Raw genomic sequence first — 16289 nt, 5'->3', positions numbered from 1 at the left:
CCCGGCGACCAGGCGAACTCTGAACTGGAACCCTCCTCGGGCTTCCAGGGGGGATCCCAGCGGGCAACGCCGACACTTACCGAAGCGGAAGTCGCCATCAAGCCCCTTAGACACGAACACTCGCTCCCGTGCACGCAAGGGTGAGAACCGTGAACGGAACCAGCCTGGCGGCCTCCTGAGAGCACCGAAACTTCCGAGCCAGCTGCAGACTTCCCCTCGTACACGGACACACACCGTCTGCACCGAGGTACAACACCGCCGGGCAAGTACAGCAAGCGCCCGCACATCACGGACCCGCGCATATGCTACAGGCAAGGGAGCCCACCAAGCAGACCGACTTCGGGCGCGGAACAGCCAGAGGATGAACGGTGACACCACGCTGAGACACCTCACAGACTATCTCCTGAAGCATATCCATGGCGTCGGATGAAAATACCGCGGAACTGGGCCTGACTGGAGTGCACCCCTGGTAAACCACGGTACAGCACACCACGGGACTTTGACAGCTATAGACTACAGAACTTATAACTGTGCAATGTATGCTTAACTTGACTTGATGTTTTTCGCCGCTTAGACCGTATTTAATTAATTACACTTTTATGTTTGCTTAAATATTGTATACGGCAGCCGCTGTGTAATAGGGCCTAGACAGTCTTGAGGTTCAGGCACCCCACTCTTCTTATGCTCCGCTATGTATAGCCAGTATTTAGTATAAAGCTACAAGTACAGTACATCACGCCCTGAATTTCTCGGACCACAACTTAGCCCACAACTTTCTGGCTGACAAGCACTCTCGTGGTCGCTGGTTAAATTGTTTTCAAAGATGATATAACTCTAGCATGTCACACTACCAAGCACCTTCGTCAAGCAAGTCACTATATGCCTATTTCATAGGGGTCAGTCTAATAGCACACATAGAGCATACCACATACATCTAAAACTAGCCAACGACAGTACATATGTTGCTTTCTTGCATAGATTGATTTCCTATTTCTGATCCATCTACCTGATTTAATAGCCTGTTTTACTAAATCGATTTAAAAGCCTGATCTCATCGCCTGTATTCAATTCCTGGCTTCAATGCCTGATTTATGAACCTGTTTTCTCAACCTGACTTATCTAAAATTGTGCATAGCCAGCTAATGTCATGACAAGTAATGCAAATGTATACCAGTATACCCTGAAGACACTATCGTGGCGCACTTAGGCTACTTGTCCACTCTGATTTTGATTTTGATTTCTTTCGTTTTTTTTTTTATTCAAGCTTGTACCACTCTGTTTATCTGAATGTTTCACAAAAAAAAAAAAAACCATGGCAATCTTTCTTTGAGGTGCATTGCACACCATCTTGATACTATTGTCTTATGTTACCCCACAATGCCTCCTCTTTCTCTTATGTACCCCATGACATATATGCCATAATAAAAGAAAGATTTACAAAAAAAAAAAAAAAAAAAAACATGCAATATTTATGAATATGCAACAAGCTCCACACATCTACAGAGCTGCCAGTATTTACAATTACAATGCATCTAGCAAGGGAAACAATCATCCCTTGTGCTTTTCACTTCCTGCCAATTCGTACAGCAGCTTCCGGACTGGAAGTCAACCTGTTGAAAGGCCATTTAAGCTCTGTTAAACCATGGCGAATTTCCAGGTTTTGAAATCAAACTCCTAGAATGCTTGAGCATTCATTGAGGACGATACAGTCCTGCCTTAGCATCAAATGTTTGGAGATGGAGAATATCTTGCTGGATGGAGAGAAGCTCCGAAATACTCACACAGGGGTTTTTGGTGTTTTACACATTTATGGAAAACGAAGATGCACAGAAATCAATTATTTATTAAGAGAAACTGATTTTAGTTTTCTTTTTTATCTTATTTTAAATGCCCTATCTATCCGAGTCATTGCAATTTTGAAGTGTGTTTCTAATTTGGGAAAATATATATTTTGGTGGTCAATCCAATTTGAAAAGGCAGCTTATGGTTTTGAAATAAAATAGATGGTAAAACAAAGCCAACTCATATGGAGTTTGTAGGGTCTCAAAATGTGGGCATGAGTAGGTGAATTTCTTTACTTCCTATCTTCTTCTTCTCTTCGCTTTCGTTCCTCCTCAATCCTCCTCTGTTCCTCCAGCTCCTGTCTTCTCCTTTCTTCCTCTTCCTTCCGTTTCCGTTCCTCTTCTTCCCGACGCTTTCGTTCTGCCTCCAGCATTTGCTGAAATAATCGCCGTGCAGTCGTGCCGCGCCAGTGTTTCTGAAACTGCACTGCTGATCTGCGGAGTCGCAAAAACGATGATTGCCAGAAGTGGGCTCGATAATTCTTCTGAATTAGGACTATGCAGTGGCGAACCTTCATATAATGCTTTCTGCAACGGAATGAAGGAAATTAATATTATTATTAAAATATATACAATAAATATAGTAATTAAACATGTAAGCGCAAAAACCTCAAAGCAAGTAATCCACCGATGTCCTTAATTGGGCAGATTCCTATCGGACCTCTTCGTTAGATCACAGTCATGGAACAAACAGTAGCTCATTAGGTGAATTCCAAATGTGAAGATCACTCTCTGGTTTTGCAACAGATGTCCCCAGTGAAGAGACATTCACATCAAGGACACACCAAGTACATGATCTCGTTGCTTATTCAGGAATATATTTCTGTAAACTGCATTTCACTCAATTTATAATATGCAAAATAAAGTATAAAGAGTATGCCTACTCACTGCCCCACACTAGCCTTAAATTCTCCCAATACTACTACCACCTGCACACACACTGCTATAAAAGGACACTATAGTCACTAAAACAACTTAAGTTTAATTTAAGTTTCGCTGCTCAATCCTCTGCCATTTAGGAGTTAAATCACTTTTGTTTCTGTTTATGCAGCCCGGGCCACACCTCCCCTGGCTGTGACTCATACAACCTGCATGAAAAAAAGTTGTAATTTTCAATCAGATGTAACATACTTTAAAAGACTTTATCTCCTGCTCTGTAACTTGAACTTTGATTACATATAGGGTGTTCCTGTAGGGTCTAGCAAGCCATTAGCAGAGTAGGAGATAAGAAACTCCAAAATAAACAGAATTTGCAATAAAGGAAATGTAAACATTAGAGGATTCTTTACAGGAAGTGTTTAGGGAGTCTGTGTAAGTCACTTGCAGGAAGGTGTGCCTAGGGATGCATACACAAAGTGATTTAACTCCTAAATGGAAGAGAATTACACAGTGAAACTGCAGGGGCATGATCTATACACCAAAACCGCTTCATTAAGCTAAAGTTGTTTTGGTGACTATAGTGTCCCTTTAAATTTTCCCTCTACCAACCCTGCGTGCCCCACACTAGCCTTGCATTCTTCTACGAAAACCACTGCCTGTTCCACACTAGCCTTACATTTTCCCTCTACTAACCTTACATTATCTCACTACTACTACCGCCTGCCCCACACTAGCCTTACATTCCTTCCTCTACAATCACAGCCTGCCTTACATTCTTCCTAGTCTATCACTGTTTGCCACTAACGTTACATTCTCCCACTCCTATAGTTTAGGTATCTACATGTTGTCCCGAACAGCCTGCCCCATAACGTTCCATGTTTTTGCCTTTACCAGCGTTGTAGCATGAATAAGCCCTACGGAATCTGTTGGCGCTATATAAGTGGCGATAATAATCCTTTTCAACCACTAGATACTTGCATTGCTTTCCCACATGAGCTCTGATAATTTACTCTGTAACCCCATTGCGCTGCACATGCTTCACCATTCAGGTAAAGTTCTGATACTCTAACCACCTATTCTGCAAAATACTCCATATGCTTTTCTTCAGAAGGACTGAATGATCCAACATCCTGTTTGTTGACCCCGGAGCCCCCTATTGCCTAAACGTGTATCCTGTGCTCTGAACCCAAATAGAAAGATCCACTAAAAATAGAAAAACCCAGCTGTACTGAAAACCAGCCACTCCGAATCACATCGATCTGCACAAAACTGCCGTATCTCCAGATCTTAACATAAAACAGACATCCTCAGAGTATTGAGTGCTACCAGAGCAGAAACTAAAAAAATGGCTTTGGTTTCAGACTACTTAAAAATTATATAGTCGCTCAACATTTACATAGTGTCACAGACAGTTCAGCTTGCTGTGAGGACCTCAATAAATCTGGTGGGATTTTTCATCTATTGGTGTGTTGGGGGTTAATATGTAACAGGTTACCATCAGCAGATGTACTGACGAGTCCGTAATGCTGACTAATTGAAAATGGGAAATAATAAATAAACACACACACACGCACATTGCTCTCAGGCAATCATGACCACCAGATGACCAGCCCTCTAGAATAAGATACTAGGCCCATGTGGCGAAAGGGATGGATTTGAGCTAACGGGTTAAAGTGTAGATTTGGAGACGCAAGGCACAGACATCTAGCAGCTTGCTTTGTGGTATGTGTTGATGTAGTGCTAATAGTCGCTGCATCTGCTGGAAAGTCACGTGCCCAAGCCACAACAGGTGCAGACAATCAGGAGTTAAATAATAAATTAACCAGCATGCTGTATTTCCACTGCCTCTGACATGGAAAGGGTTAAAATGTTTTCTTATATAGACAAGAGAGAAAGAAAAAAAAAAAAAAAAAAAGCCACACACACACACAATACTTTTTTCCTGTCTCTGTTCCCAAACATCCTCTTATATTCAGGAACTTCGTTCCTCACACTCCCGACTGGTGTAACAATATAATGCTGTCCCTGACACACGGCTACCTACAGGGGAGGGCACAAGCCACAGCCCGGCCCGTCCACATGTCAGCATTTTGGTCCATGTTTGCCAAGCTGTGCTAAATCTATGGATTTTACCCCAAATACAGATAAGGCAAATCCAGCATTGCAGAAGGTGTGCAGTGCAGCCCCCAGCATGCTTAACCCCTTAAAGACACATGACATGTGTGACATGTCATGATTCCCTTTTATTCCAGAACTTTGGTCCTTAAGGGGTTAAACAATGGTTGAAAATCATTTATAAAACAGTTACAGATTTAAAGCCTTACAACACATTTCAAGCAGCACAGAACGCAGTGATCTGATCAGGTTTATGGTTACATTGCAGCGCCCCCCCTTTATAAAGTGTTATATTTGCTACATTCACAGGCAGAACTCTTTTTCCTGTATCAGTTTGTCTAATTATAGATTATAGCATCCACTCGAGGTTAATGTACAGAGCTGCAGAAAAAGTTGGTGATCAATGAAATCAATCAATAAATAAAACGGTTTGCAAACCATTCTTTTTTGGTTACCTTGCAATATATCCCTGGATGTAAGCTCGAATCAGCAAAGTCGCTCTCTTTATCTCCTGATCACGGCTTTTCTCCAGTTTCTGCTCCAATGCTTCTTTGAGGAACACCTGTGGGTGTAGAAAGATGGTGTATAGGAGCCATGTGACAGGTAGATTAGGGGAGCTGCTAAGGTGGAATTCAGTGCATGGCCCTTTATTACCCACAGGACATGCTGGAAGGAGTTTGGATGAGAGCTTGTCATGCACCAGTCTCTTGGCAGCTGGGACTGATTACAGGGAGGGGACTGAGACGGGATCTATTGGGAGGAGTTTTATAAAGACTGGAGGACAGTAGACAAAGTCACAAGCAGACAGTGTGCACCGAAATAAACACAGGACACATACAGAAAGCGCACGATTCATGGCAGAGATGTCAGAAAAGGGGCACACACACAAAATGGTACATGCTACATGAAGGGCACACACAGACACAGAATGGCATATACTACATTAAGGGCACACACACACGCATGCACGCAGAATGGTAAATACTACATAAAGGGCACACATACCACGCAGAATGGTACATACTTCATGAATGGCACACACACACGCAGAATGGTGCATATTACACGAAGGGCACACACACACAGAATGGTATATATTACATGAAAGGCACACACATGCAGAATGGTATATAATACACGAAGGGCACATACACACGCAAGCAGAATGGTTAATACTACATAAAGGGCACACACACGCAGAATGGTACATATTACATTAAGGGTGCGCACACACACAGAATGGTACATACTACATGAAGGGCACACATGCAGAATGGTACATAATACACATGCAGAGCACATACACATAATGGTACATACTACATGAAGGGCACACATATGCAGAAAGTTACATATTACATGAAGGGCACACACACACACACACACATTACATACACACACCATAGTGTAATAGCCACCAGATAATACACACTTACTGGACGGGAGAGAAGCATATGGCTTTATATGGGATGATAGCAAAACAAAAGCCGTGTAAAAATGAATTTGTAGAAAGATATAACACAGCATTGTAAAGGGGACAGACAAAACATGGAACAAAATAAAATAAGGTTACAGTGTGAGAGAGCACTTGACAAAGAAATGCTGATTTACAGACAGACAGTGTATGGGGAAGGGGGGTTAGGAGTTAATTGCACAAGAAAAACATACAGGAAGGAAAGAAATATTAAATCCACCGCTGGGACTCCACATAACAAGCTTCATACCGGAGGCAGTTAATACAGAGAGATAAAGGAGTAAAGGGACGGTAAAAACAAGACCGATGAGCAAACAGTCCAAGGACACAAACCATCATACACCCTTACTGGCTGGGAAGCGGCCCATGCTCCTGTACACCAACAGCCACTGCAGCTGTTTTATTTGGTATAGAAACATAACAAAGAATCCCCCGTCCTCCAGCTTCCTTCCAGAAGCTGTTCCTTCCGTTCACAAACAATCGACGGCAGTGAGAGCACATGAAGCTGAAAGTAGGCAAAGTGACCACCAAAGAACAGGTTCCAGTAACGCAGTGGGACAAGCCACCTCGAAACATGCGTTAACACTGCACAGGCAGCGACTGCCATATTGGGGGCCTACATCTAGGCTGGCATTAGAACACACCGTGGGTAGATTAGAACAGAGCTGACAGCAGTTAACAAATAAAGGAATGTGGGTGAGTGATACCTGGACACAGACAGGTGTTTTACCACCAGGAAAATAAGCAGCCGTAATAGAACAACCCTAGCTACAGTAAACCCAGAAAAACGGGTTGGCAAGTTTGTCACCAGAGCACCATATTCATGGAGATCAACACATTCAATGGTTTCCCTGAATGCAAGCACCAGGTGGGGGGGGGGGGGGGGGGGGGGAACAAGTTGTCCTCGATGCAAGCATCCTGTTCGCTCTATAACTAAATACACTTGGAGGTGTGTGCAGGGGGACCAGATGTTATCGCTACAGACAAAATATGCAGAGACAGCCTACTCCCCCCACTAGACACTCGGGAGATCTCAGCAAGATATTTGAAACTTCTCATCCCAATTTACTCCACAGTACAAGCAGAATAGCAGTTGTAGAGGAGGGGGATAATCATTTAATTGCTAGTGAGTATATATATAAAGCCAACTAGATAGGTGTGTGAGTGGCTAGTTGTGTGTGTACGCACAAGCACTGTTCTCATTATGTGTGTGAGTGGCTAGTTAGATCGGTGTGTGAGTGGCTGGTTAGATCGGTGTGTGAGTGGCTGGTTAGATCGGTGTGTGAGTGGCTGGTTAGATCGGTGTGTGAGTGGCTGGTTAGATCGGTGTGTGAGTGGCTGGTTAGATCGGTGTGTGAGTGGCTGGTTAGATCGGTGTGTGAGTGGCTGGTTAGATCGGTGTGTGAGTGGCTAGTTAGATCGGTGTGTGAGTGGCTAGTTAGATCGGTGTGTGAGTGGCTAGTTAGATCGGTGTGTGAGTGGCTAGTTAGATCGGTGTGTGAGTGGCTAGTTAGATAGGTGTGTGAGTGGCTAGTTAGATAGGTGTGTGAGTGGCTAGTTAGATAGGTGTGTGAGTGGCTAGTTAGATAGGTGTGTGAGTGGCTAGTTAGATAGGTGTGTGAGTGGCTAGTTAGATAGGTGTGTGAGTGGCTAGTTAGATAGGTGTGTGAGTGGCTAGTTAGATAGGTGTGTGAGTGGCTAGTTAGATAGGTGTGTGAGTGGCTAGTTAAGAATGTATGGCTATACAAGGTATGTGTGAGAAAGCATGGCTAGTTTGGAATGTTTGATAGTTTGTTTAAATTAGCTATGTGTGACCAATTATGTATTGTGTGTGTATTAATTAATATGGCAAAGAATTGTGTGCACCCCTTCTTAATGAAACCGTTACAGGGGCTGAAGAGGCATGCCTCCATCAAGTCCAGCCTCTCTCACATCGGTTTGTGCCGTTGATCCAAAACCAGGAATAAAACCCAGTTTGAAGAACTTCCAATTCTGCAACAAACTCGAAAATAAAATCCTTCCCGACCCAGAACGCAGTCAGATCTCTCATTGGATCAATAAGATTTTGTCCCATAAATTAAATGTTATATCCCTGAATTTCATGCTTTTTATTATTGGGTTTTTTTCTTCCGGGCCTCCATGACTTGGTGAAATGTGTCAAGCCCATTGATTGAGTCATCATGAGGCTGTTCTACACGTGCTTGCTTAAATTGTTTTTGTAGAGAAGGAAAAGTAAACGACTAACAGAAAGGTGTTAGTGCAGACAGAGTATAATGCAATTTAAGATCAATATTAAGCGTGATAACACATCTCAGTACTCACAGAGAGCCATTTGTCAGCCAGTAACAGATCTCACATAGATCCGATACAGAAAGCTGCCTCTGACCTTGAGGAGAACAAAGAGGCTCTCTCTCTGACTAGCCTTGGGCACTCCGCTTGTGACACCATCCAGCAGGCCCAGCACACAATGCGTCTGTGTATTCAGCCACGCTTGGCAGATCGCCACTAACTCCTTTCTCTATTATTCCCTGGCATGTGTCAGCCAAGTAAGGGCACGATCCTCACCTCCCGTCACACTCCACATCCATCTGATGTCACCCTGCCTGGCACTTACGTTCCATCTCTCACCTTATCGCCCACTTATCGAAACAGCAGAGGCTACCGCATTGAAGGGTAGCCATGATCCTGAGGTCTTTTCCACCCAACAGGACTTTCTTATCAGAGATACTTAATTCATGCCATTTCTCCATTATACTAAAAATGTTTAAAAGGATCCTAGATGTTGCCAAAACAAAAATGTTTAACCCTTTGTGGGCTAGACAGAATGCAATCCAATAACTGGTTTCAGATAGGTCTGAGCCATCAATTTTTATTTGCTACTTAGTTGCAATATTGCATATGTAGGATTTTGGCATATGTATTATTATGGAGCTCAAAATAAAACTGTATTACTCTCCAGGTGCAGAAACAATCTAAATCAATAGATGGATATTCCAATCAGAATATTTTTTATTTTTTTAAATTAGAGAAGAAAAACACAAATTTCACACGTTTCCATAGAAACTGAAACAAAGGACACCATATGCTCGATGGAACTAGAATAGGCACAAAATGTGTACATTCAAGAGACCTGGAATTAAGAGTGGAGAGGTTGAGAATGTACATCAATGGGTACCAAGAGCATGAAATCTAGAGGCAGAAGGTACATATTGTGCAGTACTGGGCATAGAGAGAGCAGGAATCTCGAATAAAGGAGGCGCACCGTGTGCAATAGGCACAGAAACATTGATGGATCGAATGCTGTATTTTTAACATCTTGTTTCAGATAAAAGCTACTAGAGCAGACATAAATCTGAGACACAGTAATAGGATTTACCTTCGTTTTACCAAGCTGCCACTCCTTCGCGGCATCAAAAGACTGAAGGAAAGCAGCACATCTTCCGCGCATGTCACCTTCAGCCCCAATATTCTTCAGTAACATCCTGTACCTGCAGGAAAAGCAACACATTTCAAATAAATAAGAAATATAATAAATCAATTTTAAAAATTAGACCAGAGTTCAGATCAGAACTTCAACTTTGTTTTTTTAAAGGGAGGTGGTACAAAATTTGAAGGGGGTGGGGGTATGAGAAAATGGGGGTAAGGAGGGGTTGCGGGTATAGTAAAAGCAGGGCCAAAAGTATGAACAGGTACTGGGGAAGAATACGCATTTGCTCTGGAATTATAGCTCCTCGGGGGAGAAAGAACGAGTTGCTATTAAAAAAAATAAAAAAAATAAAAAAATTGCAGCACCAAAAGTTTTAGAGCAGAACAAGAGTTAAAAAAATAAATAAAATAAAATAGTGATGCATGTTTAAGGAACCAGGAGTCCCATGTAGAATGGTAAGGTTACTGTAATACGTTTGTTAGGAAATCCTTCCCCCTTTATGCATTTCCAAAAATAAAATCAGCTCCATTTCACTAAACTGTGAGTTATGGTAAATTGTACATCAAACTGCTAAATTAATGCTAAAATAAACAAACTGTGACTATAGTATAGTTGTAGAAACATTCCCAAACCAGGTATGTTGGCCCAAATCCAGTTTTTAATTCACCGTTTGGTGAATAAAGCAGATTTATTTTTGGAAATTTGTAATGGGGGAAAATTAACTGGAAATTGAAGAATGCAGCCAGATCGCACGTAACAGCTGTTCGGAAAAAGAAAGAAGATGAATAGTTTTTTTTTTTTATCATGGACACTTTTAACCCTTTTAACGATCACTTGGTTTGCAAGACAAATAACTGCTAAAATAGATATATTGTGCCAAATATTTAACATTTATTTTTAAATACAGTTAAATGATAACACAACACAATTCCCTAGGTTTACCTAGTTATTGACAATGTTACAAATATTCAAAACAGAAGAAGTACAGATGAAGTGGTAAAAAGGCAACAGCAAACGTGAGGCCAAAATAGCAGAGTTATGAAAAAAAACGTATCTTTAATTCAGTTATTTTAGTGTAACATATGCATTGCCCTTGAAAAAGACTTCAACATGCTAAAACCCTCAACCCTCTGATAATATCCCCATAACAGCACAGATTTAAGGCTTTTTTTTTTACATTTTGATGCTTAATTGTTGAATCCATCGTTTCATATTTCAGCATTCATTTTCCTTATCAATTTTATTAAACATAAAAAAGGGGACAAGAGCCCACTTTCCCCAGACTACAGACACAAATGGGCATGATTTATGTATGTGTGCAGTGTAGAATACAGCTCTCTCTCTCTGCTGAACTATTCTGCATAAGTGTTAAAAAATGCCACAGTGAGTTTATTGGTGATCAGTGTGACTTCACATCAGCCAGTGAATATTGTGATTCAGACAGGGACCTGGGAAACTAGGGGGAATTAAAATAAAGTAATATATGAACACATTCAGGGCCGGCCTTAGGGGTGTGCGAGCTGTGTGGCCGCACAGGGCACCATGGACCAGGGGGCGCCATGTGGCCGACACAGCTCGCACATGGCCGGTGTCAGGGGAGCTCAAGCAGGTACCCGGGTGGAGGATTAATTATTCTCCACCCGATTCTAAAAATAAATAAAAAGCAAGGCAGTGGGGGCGGGGCTTATCTCGAGGCAGGAGTGGGGCTTATTGTGAGGCAGGGCTAATACCTACCCGAAGCCCCTGCACAGGAAGAGGGAAGAAGGAAGTAGTCCCTGCTTCCCCAACAACCAATAGCTTCCTCTCACCCTTCAAGCCATAAAGGAAAGAGGTAAGTCTGTATGTCTGTATGTCTGTGTGTGACTGTCTGCCCGTGTGTGACTGCCTCCCTGCCTGTGTGTGTGTGTGTGAGACTGTCTGCCTGTGTGTGACTCCAATTGTTTGTGTCGCTGTAGCTGTGTCTGTATGTGTGACTATCTGCCTTTAACTAAGTATGTGTGTGCCTATCCGCATGCGTGAGTGTCTACATGCCTGTAACAGAGTGTGTATGACTGTGTGCCTTTAACTGTGTGTTTGGCTCTGTGACTGTCTGCCTGTAACTGAGCATGTGTGACTGTCTTTCTGTAACTGTGTGTGTGTGTGTGTGTGTGTGTGTCTGTCTGCCTGCCTGTCTGCCGGTAACTGTTTGTTTGACTGTATACAGGCAACTTGGTGGGGGGGGCACCGTGAAGAATTTTCGCACAGGGCGCCTAATGGCCTAAGGCCGGCCCTGAACATTCATTCATTCTACTGATGAAGTAGCTGCAGGTGACACAGGATCTCTGTATTTGCTGATTCACGAAGGTCCCAGTGCACAATCACACATGATATTTTTACATACAGAGACTCTTTACCTGGTTATGAAATCCTGGTATTGTCTACGTACAGGAAAGCCAGCTCTCCTGATCTTAACCGTCTCCAGCATCCCAGAGTATCGCAGCTGGTTCAATACCACGTCAGGGTTAAATGTGTTTGGGAGCTGAGAAAGAAAAGGATGTTATATCGAGAAAGAGGAGATAATCCATTAACATTAATACAAGTTAACACAAAAATTTTTTTTTAAAAAAGAATGTAATTTACTTCTGTTACTTATCCTACAAATAAATAAGCTGAATCTAGACACAGCCTCATTACCCGGGCAGTTTAGGGGGTGTGAGCAACACAACCAGATACCATCTCCCCACACCTCCAACAACCCACACTACCTGAGCAGCACACTCACTGCAGCTCCCCACGCCTCCTATAAACCACAGCACAATCACTGCAGCTCCCACACCTCCTATAACACACACTACCTGAGCTGCATGCTCAATGCAGCTCCCCACACCTCCAATAACTCACACTACCTAAGGAGCACATCAGGATACCATCTCTTCACGCGTCCTATAACACTCACAACCTAAGCAGCACACTCACTGCAGCTCTCCACACCTTCTATAACCCACACCACCTGAGGAGCACGCTCACTACATCTCCCCACACCACCCGAGGAGCACAACAGGACCATCTCTCCACACCTCCTATAACACACACTACCTAAGCAGCACGCTCACTGCAGCTCCCCACACCTCCTATAACCCACCAGCTAAGCAGCATGCTTACTGAAACTCTCCCCACCTCCTGTAACCCACACTACCAGAGTAGCACGCCTAATGCAGATCCCCCCACCTCCTATAGCCCACACTAACAATGTCTTATATTCCATCTTTTCATGACAATTCCTACAAGATCCCCTGAAAGAATAGCATAAAACAAATTTTCCAGAACTGGCGAGGTCAGTATTACCAGTTCCTACTCACCTTATCAGTGTTGGGCTTTATACAGCGGATGAAGAACGGGTTGGACGTGTTGAGCATGGCCATAAGTGAGTGAAGTGATTCCTAGGGATACACACATGAAATCAGCATTTGAGTCATATTATCTAAACAGTTGGCCAGTTGGCCACAAATAAGGACATCAAGATTTGTTTGAGGAAAATGTACAGAACTAGAGAAATTGTAAAAATATATATTTATATTAAATGTTATAGTAATCTTCTCTTTAGATCTGTCATTGTATCTCCACACCCCACAATGCCTGGTGAAAGCGGTCTCTACATATCTGTGCTCGTTAGGTGGGTACAATGTATCACAAAACTATTCCAGTGATAACTCTTGGCTATTGGGAAAGGTAGGGGGTACTGAAAACAGTATTTATTTCCTTATTGTAAAGCTGTAAGGTATATACCAAACTATCACGAATAAAACTTAATAATAGATTATGTTTCGAGGTTTGGTTTCTTTTTTTTATTTTTGCTTGGGTATTGACGTTAAAACTGTTAGAGGGTTCAAATGAATGGCAGGGGAAGAATGAAGTGATCCAGCACGATAACAGCAAACCTTTGTATATAATCTATTGGTTCCACGCTCATTATTATAATATCTGAGGATACGCTAGCACTAGTCTTAATTGGCACGTATCCAACTGTTCTACAATGGGCTCAATCGTGAGATTAAACATCTATACAGCTTGTTCTGTGCGACCACTGCTACAGATTACATGTAGTGATGTCGCTAACATAAAATTTTCAGTTCGCGAACGGCGAACACGAACATCCGCAAATGTTCGCTAAAGGGCGAACCTGGCGAACCGCCATAGACTTCAATAGGCAGGCGAATTTTAAAAGTGATGGAAAAGTTGTTTTGATTAACACCTGGACTGTGGCATGCCGGAGGGGGATCCATGGCAAAACTCCCATGGAAAATTACACAGTTGATGCAGAGTCTGGTTTTAATCCATAAAGGGCATAAATCACCTAACATTCCTAAATTGTTTGGAATAACGTGCTTTAAAACATCAGGTATGATGTTGTATCGATCAGGTAGTGTAAGGGTTACGCCCGCTTCACAGTGACAGACCAAACTCCCAGTTTAACGCACCGCAAACAACCACAAACAGTCCATTTGCACAACCGCAAACTCCCCGTTTGCACAAGGTTGGATACCAAGCTAGCCATGTCCCGTTCCTTGGCCTCACTGATGTCATTGAAAGTCTCTTCCTCCACCCAGCCACGTACAACACCAAGGGTCCCCGAAAGGTGACAACAAGCCCCCTGTATTTTGTTTTTTTTTAAATGTACACTACTGTTACACCAGATATGAGTTGCACTGGTGTGACACTGTGCCCTGGCAGGCCCTGAAACGCACATGTGTGAAGGAAACTGACTGCTATTATATTACAGTCAAAAAAGTGTGTTTGTTTTTTTTAAATGCAAGCTATTGTGCCCCCAAAACGTTCGTGTGGGGGTGCTGGAATGACGTGGGCCAATGGGAGCCTGAATCAACTTTTGGCTCCCACTGCCCCTTTAAGAGCGAGCTCGTGACTCGAGCCGTGCTCCTAGTGCCAGACGGGCCACGTGACCGATCACTGCGGTCAGTGCACGCGGCTAAGTCAGAAGAGGAGATCAAGCCGCATGCGGCTCGTGTGTAGGCAGGAGTGATCCAGCAACGCGCGGCTGAAGTTTAGGAGCCAGGTCGGTCCCAGATTAAGGCAAATACAGCCACAACCACTTATCCCAATCACACACCTTTCCTAACGTCCTTTCCCATTTAAAGCATATTACCGCGCATTTAATAAAACAGACCCCCTACTTCATCCAGGTTACCAATCGATGGTTCGATATTCTGAGCCCTCTCTGATTTACTGTACACGACTATTCGATATTCCCACAAATTTTATATAGCATTTTATGTTTGTTTGAGACCACCTTAAAAATATTGGATATCGCTAAAAATCATGATCACTATATACCGTATATACTCGAGTATAAGCAGAGTTTTTCAGCACATTTTTTGTGCTGAAAAACCCCAACTCGGCTTATACTCGAGTCAATAGTCTGTATTATGGCAATTTGCATTGCCATAATACAGACAGGGGCTGTGGGGGCTGCAGAGATCTTACTTACCTCTCCTGCAGCTCCTGTCAGCTCTCTCCTCCTCTGCGCCGTCCGTTCAGCACCTCGGTCAGCTCCCAGTGTAAATCTCGCGAGAGCCGAGACTTACAGTGTGAGCTGACAGAAGAGCTGACCGGACGGCGCGGAGGAGGAGAGAGCTGACAGGAGCTGCAGGAGAGGTAAGTAAGATCTCTGCAGCCCCCACAGCCCCTGTCTGTATTATGGCAATGCAAATTGCCATAATACAGACTATTGACTCGAGTATAAGCCGAGTTGGGGTTTTTCAGCACAAAAAATGTGCTGAAAAACTCTGCTTATACTCGAGTATATACGGTATATAGTGATCATGATTTTTATATATAGTGATCTCTGACAGCCCCCCTCTCCCCCCCCACTGACCTACCAATGCCACTGGACCACCAGGGAAGGAGCTCCCCTCCCTGGCACGCTAGCAAGCAGGGAGGGGGGACAAAAAAATGTATCATAGTGATAAAAATAAATGAATTAATAATATAACAAAAAAAATGAAAATAATAATACAATAATAAAAATAGTAATAAAAAAAATTATATAACAAAAAAAATATTAAAATAATAATAATAAAAAATATATTAAAATGCCCACCCCCCACCAAGGCTCTGCATCACTCTCTGCACTCATACGCACACTCTGCACTCTCATACGCACACTCTGCACTCTCATACGCACACTCTGCACTCTCATACGCACACTCTGCACTCTCATACGCACACTCTGCACTCTCATACGCACACTCTGCACTCTCATACGCACACTCTGCACTCTCATACGCACACTCTGCACTCTCATACGCACACTCTGCACTCTCATACGCACACTCTGCACTCTCATACGCACACTCTGCACTCTCATACGCACACTCTGCACTCTCATACGCACACTCTGCACTCTCATACGCACTCTGCACTCTCATACGCACACACTGCATTCTCATACACACACACACTGCATTCTCATACACACACACACTGCATTCATTATATACACACACTGTAAATAAAAATTCAATTAATATAATTTTTTTAGGATCTAATTTTATTTTGA

At 42.9% G+C, this 16289-nt stretch overlaps 1 protein-coding gene across 1 annotated transcript in view; it reads right to left on the bottom strand.

Annotated features, from left to right (window-relative positions):
• The window catches only part of LOC134571195 (unconventional myosin-X-like), a 104132-nt gene that overhangs the window by 17692 nt on the left and 70151 nt on the right, over positions 1–16289 (bottom strand). The window contains exons 19-23 of the mRNA XM_063429344.1: positions 13075–13155; positions 12130–12254; positions 9686–9797; positions 5291–5397; positions 2079–2369 (exon numbers count right to left, since the gene is read on the bottom strand). Coding sequence (XP_063285414.1) covers positions 2079–2369; positions 5291–5397; positions 9686–9797; positions 12130–12254; positions 13075–13155 — 716 coding nt within the window. The remainder of the gene's footprint in view (positions 1–2078; positions 2370–5290; positions 5398–9685; positions 9798–12129; positions 12255–13074; positions 13156–16289) is intronic.

This window comes from Pelobates fuscus, chromosome 8, assembly GCF_036172605.1.
Source record: "Pelobates fuscus isolate aPelFus1 chromosome 8, aPelFus1.pri, whole genome shotgun sequence".
NCBI lineage: Eukaryota > Metazoa > Chordata > Amphibia > Anura > Pelobatidae > Pelobates > Pelobates fuscus.
The sequence above is the reverse complement of the archived record's forward strand: the minus strand, read 5'-3'. Positions and strand labels throughout refer to the sequence as shown.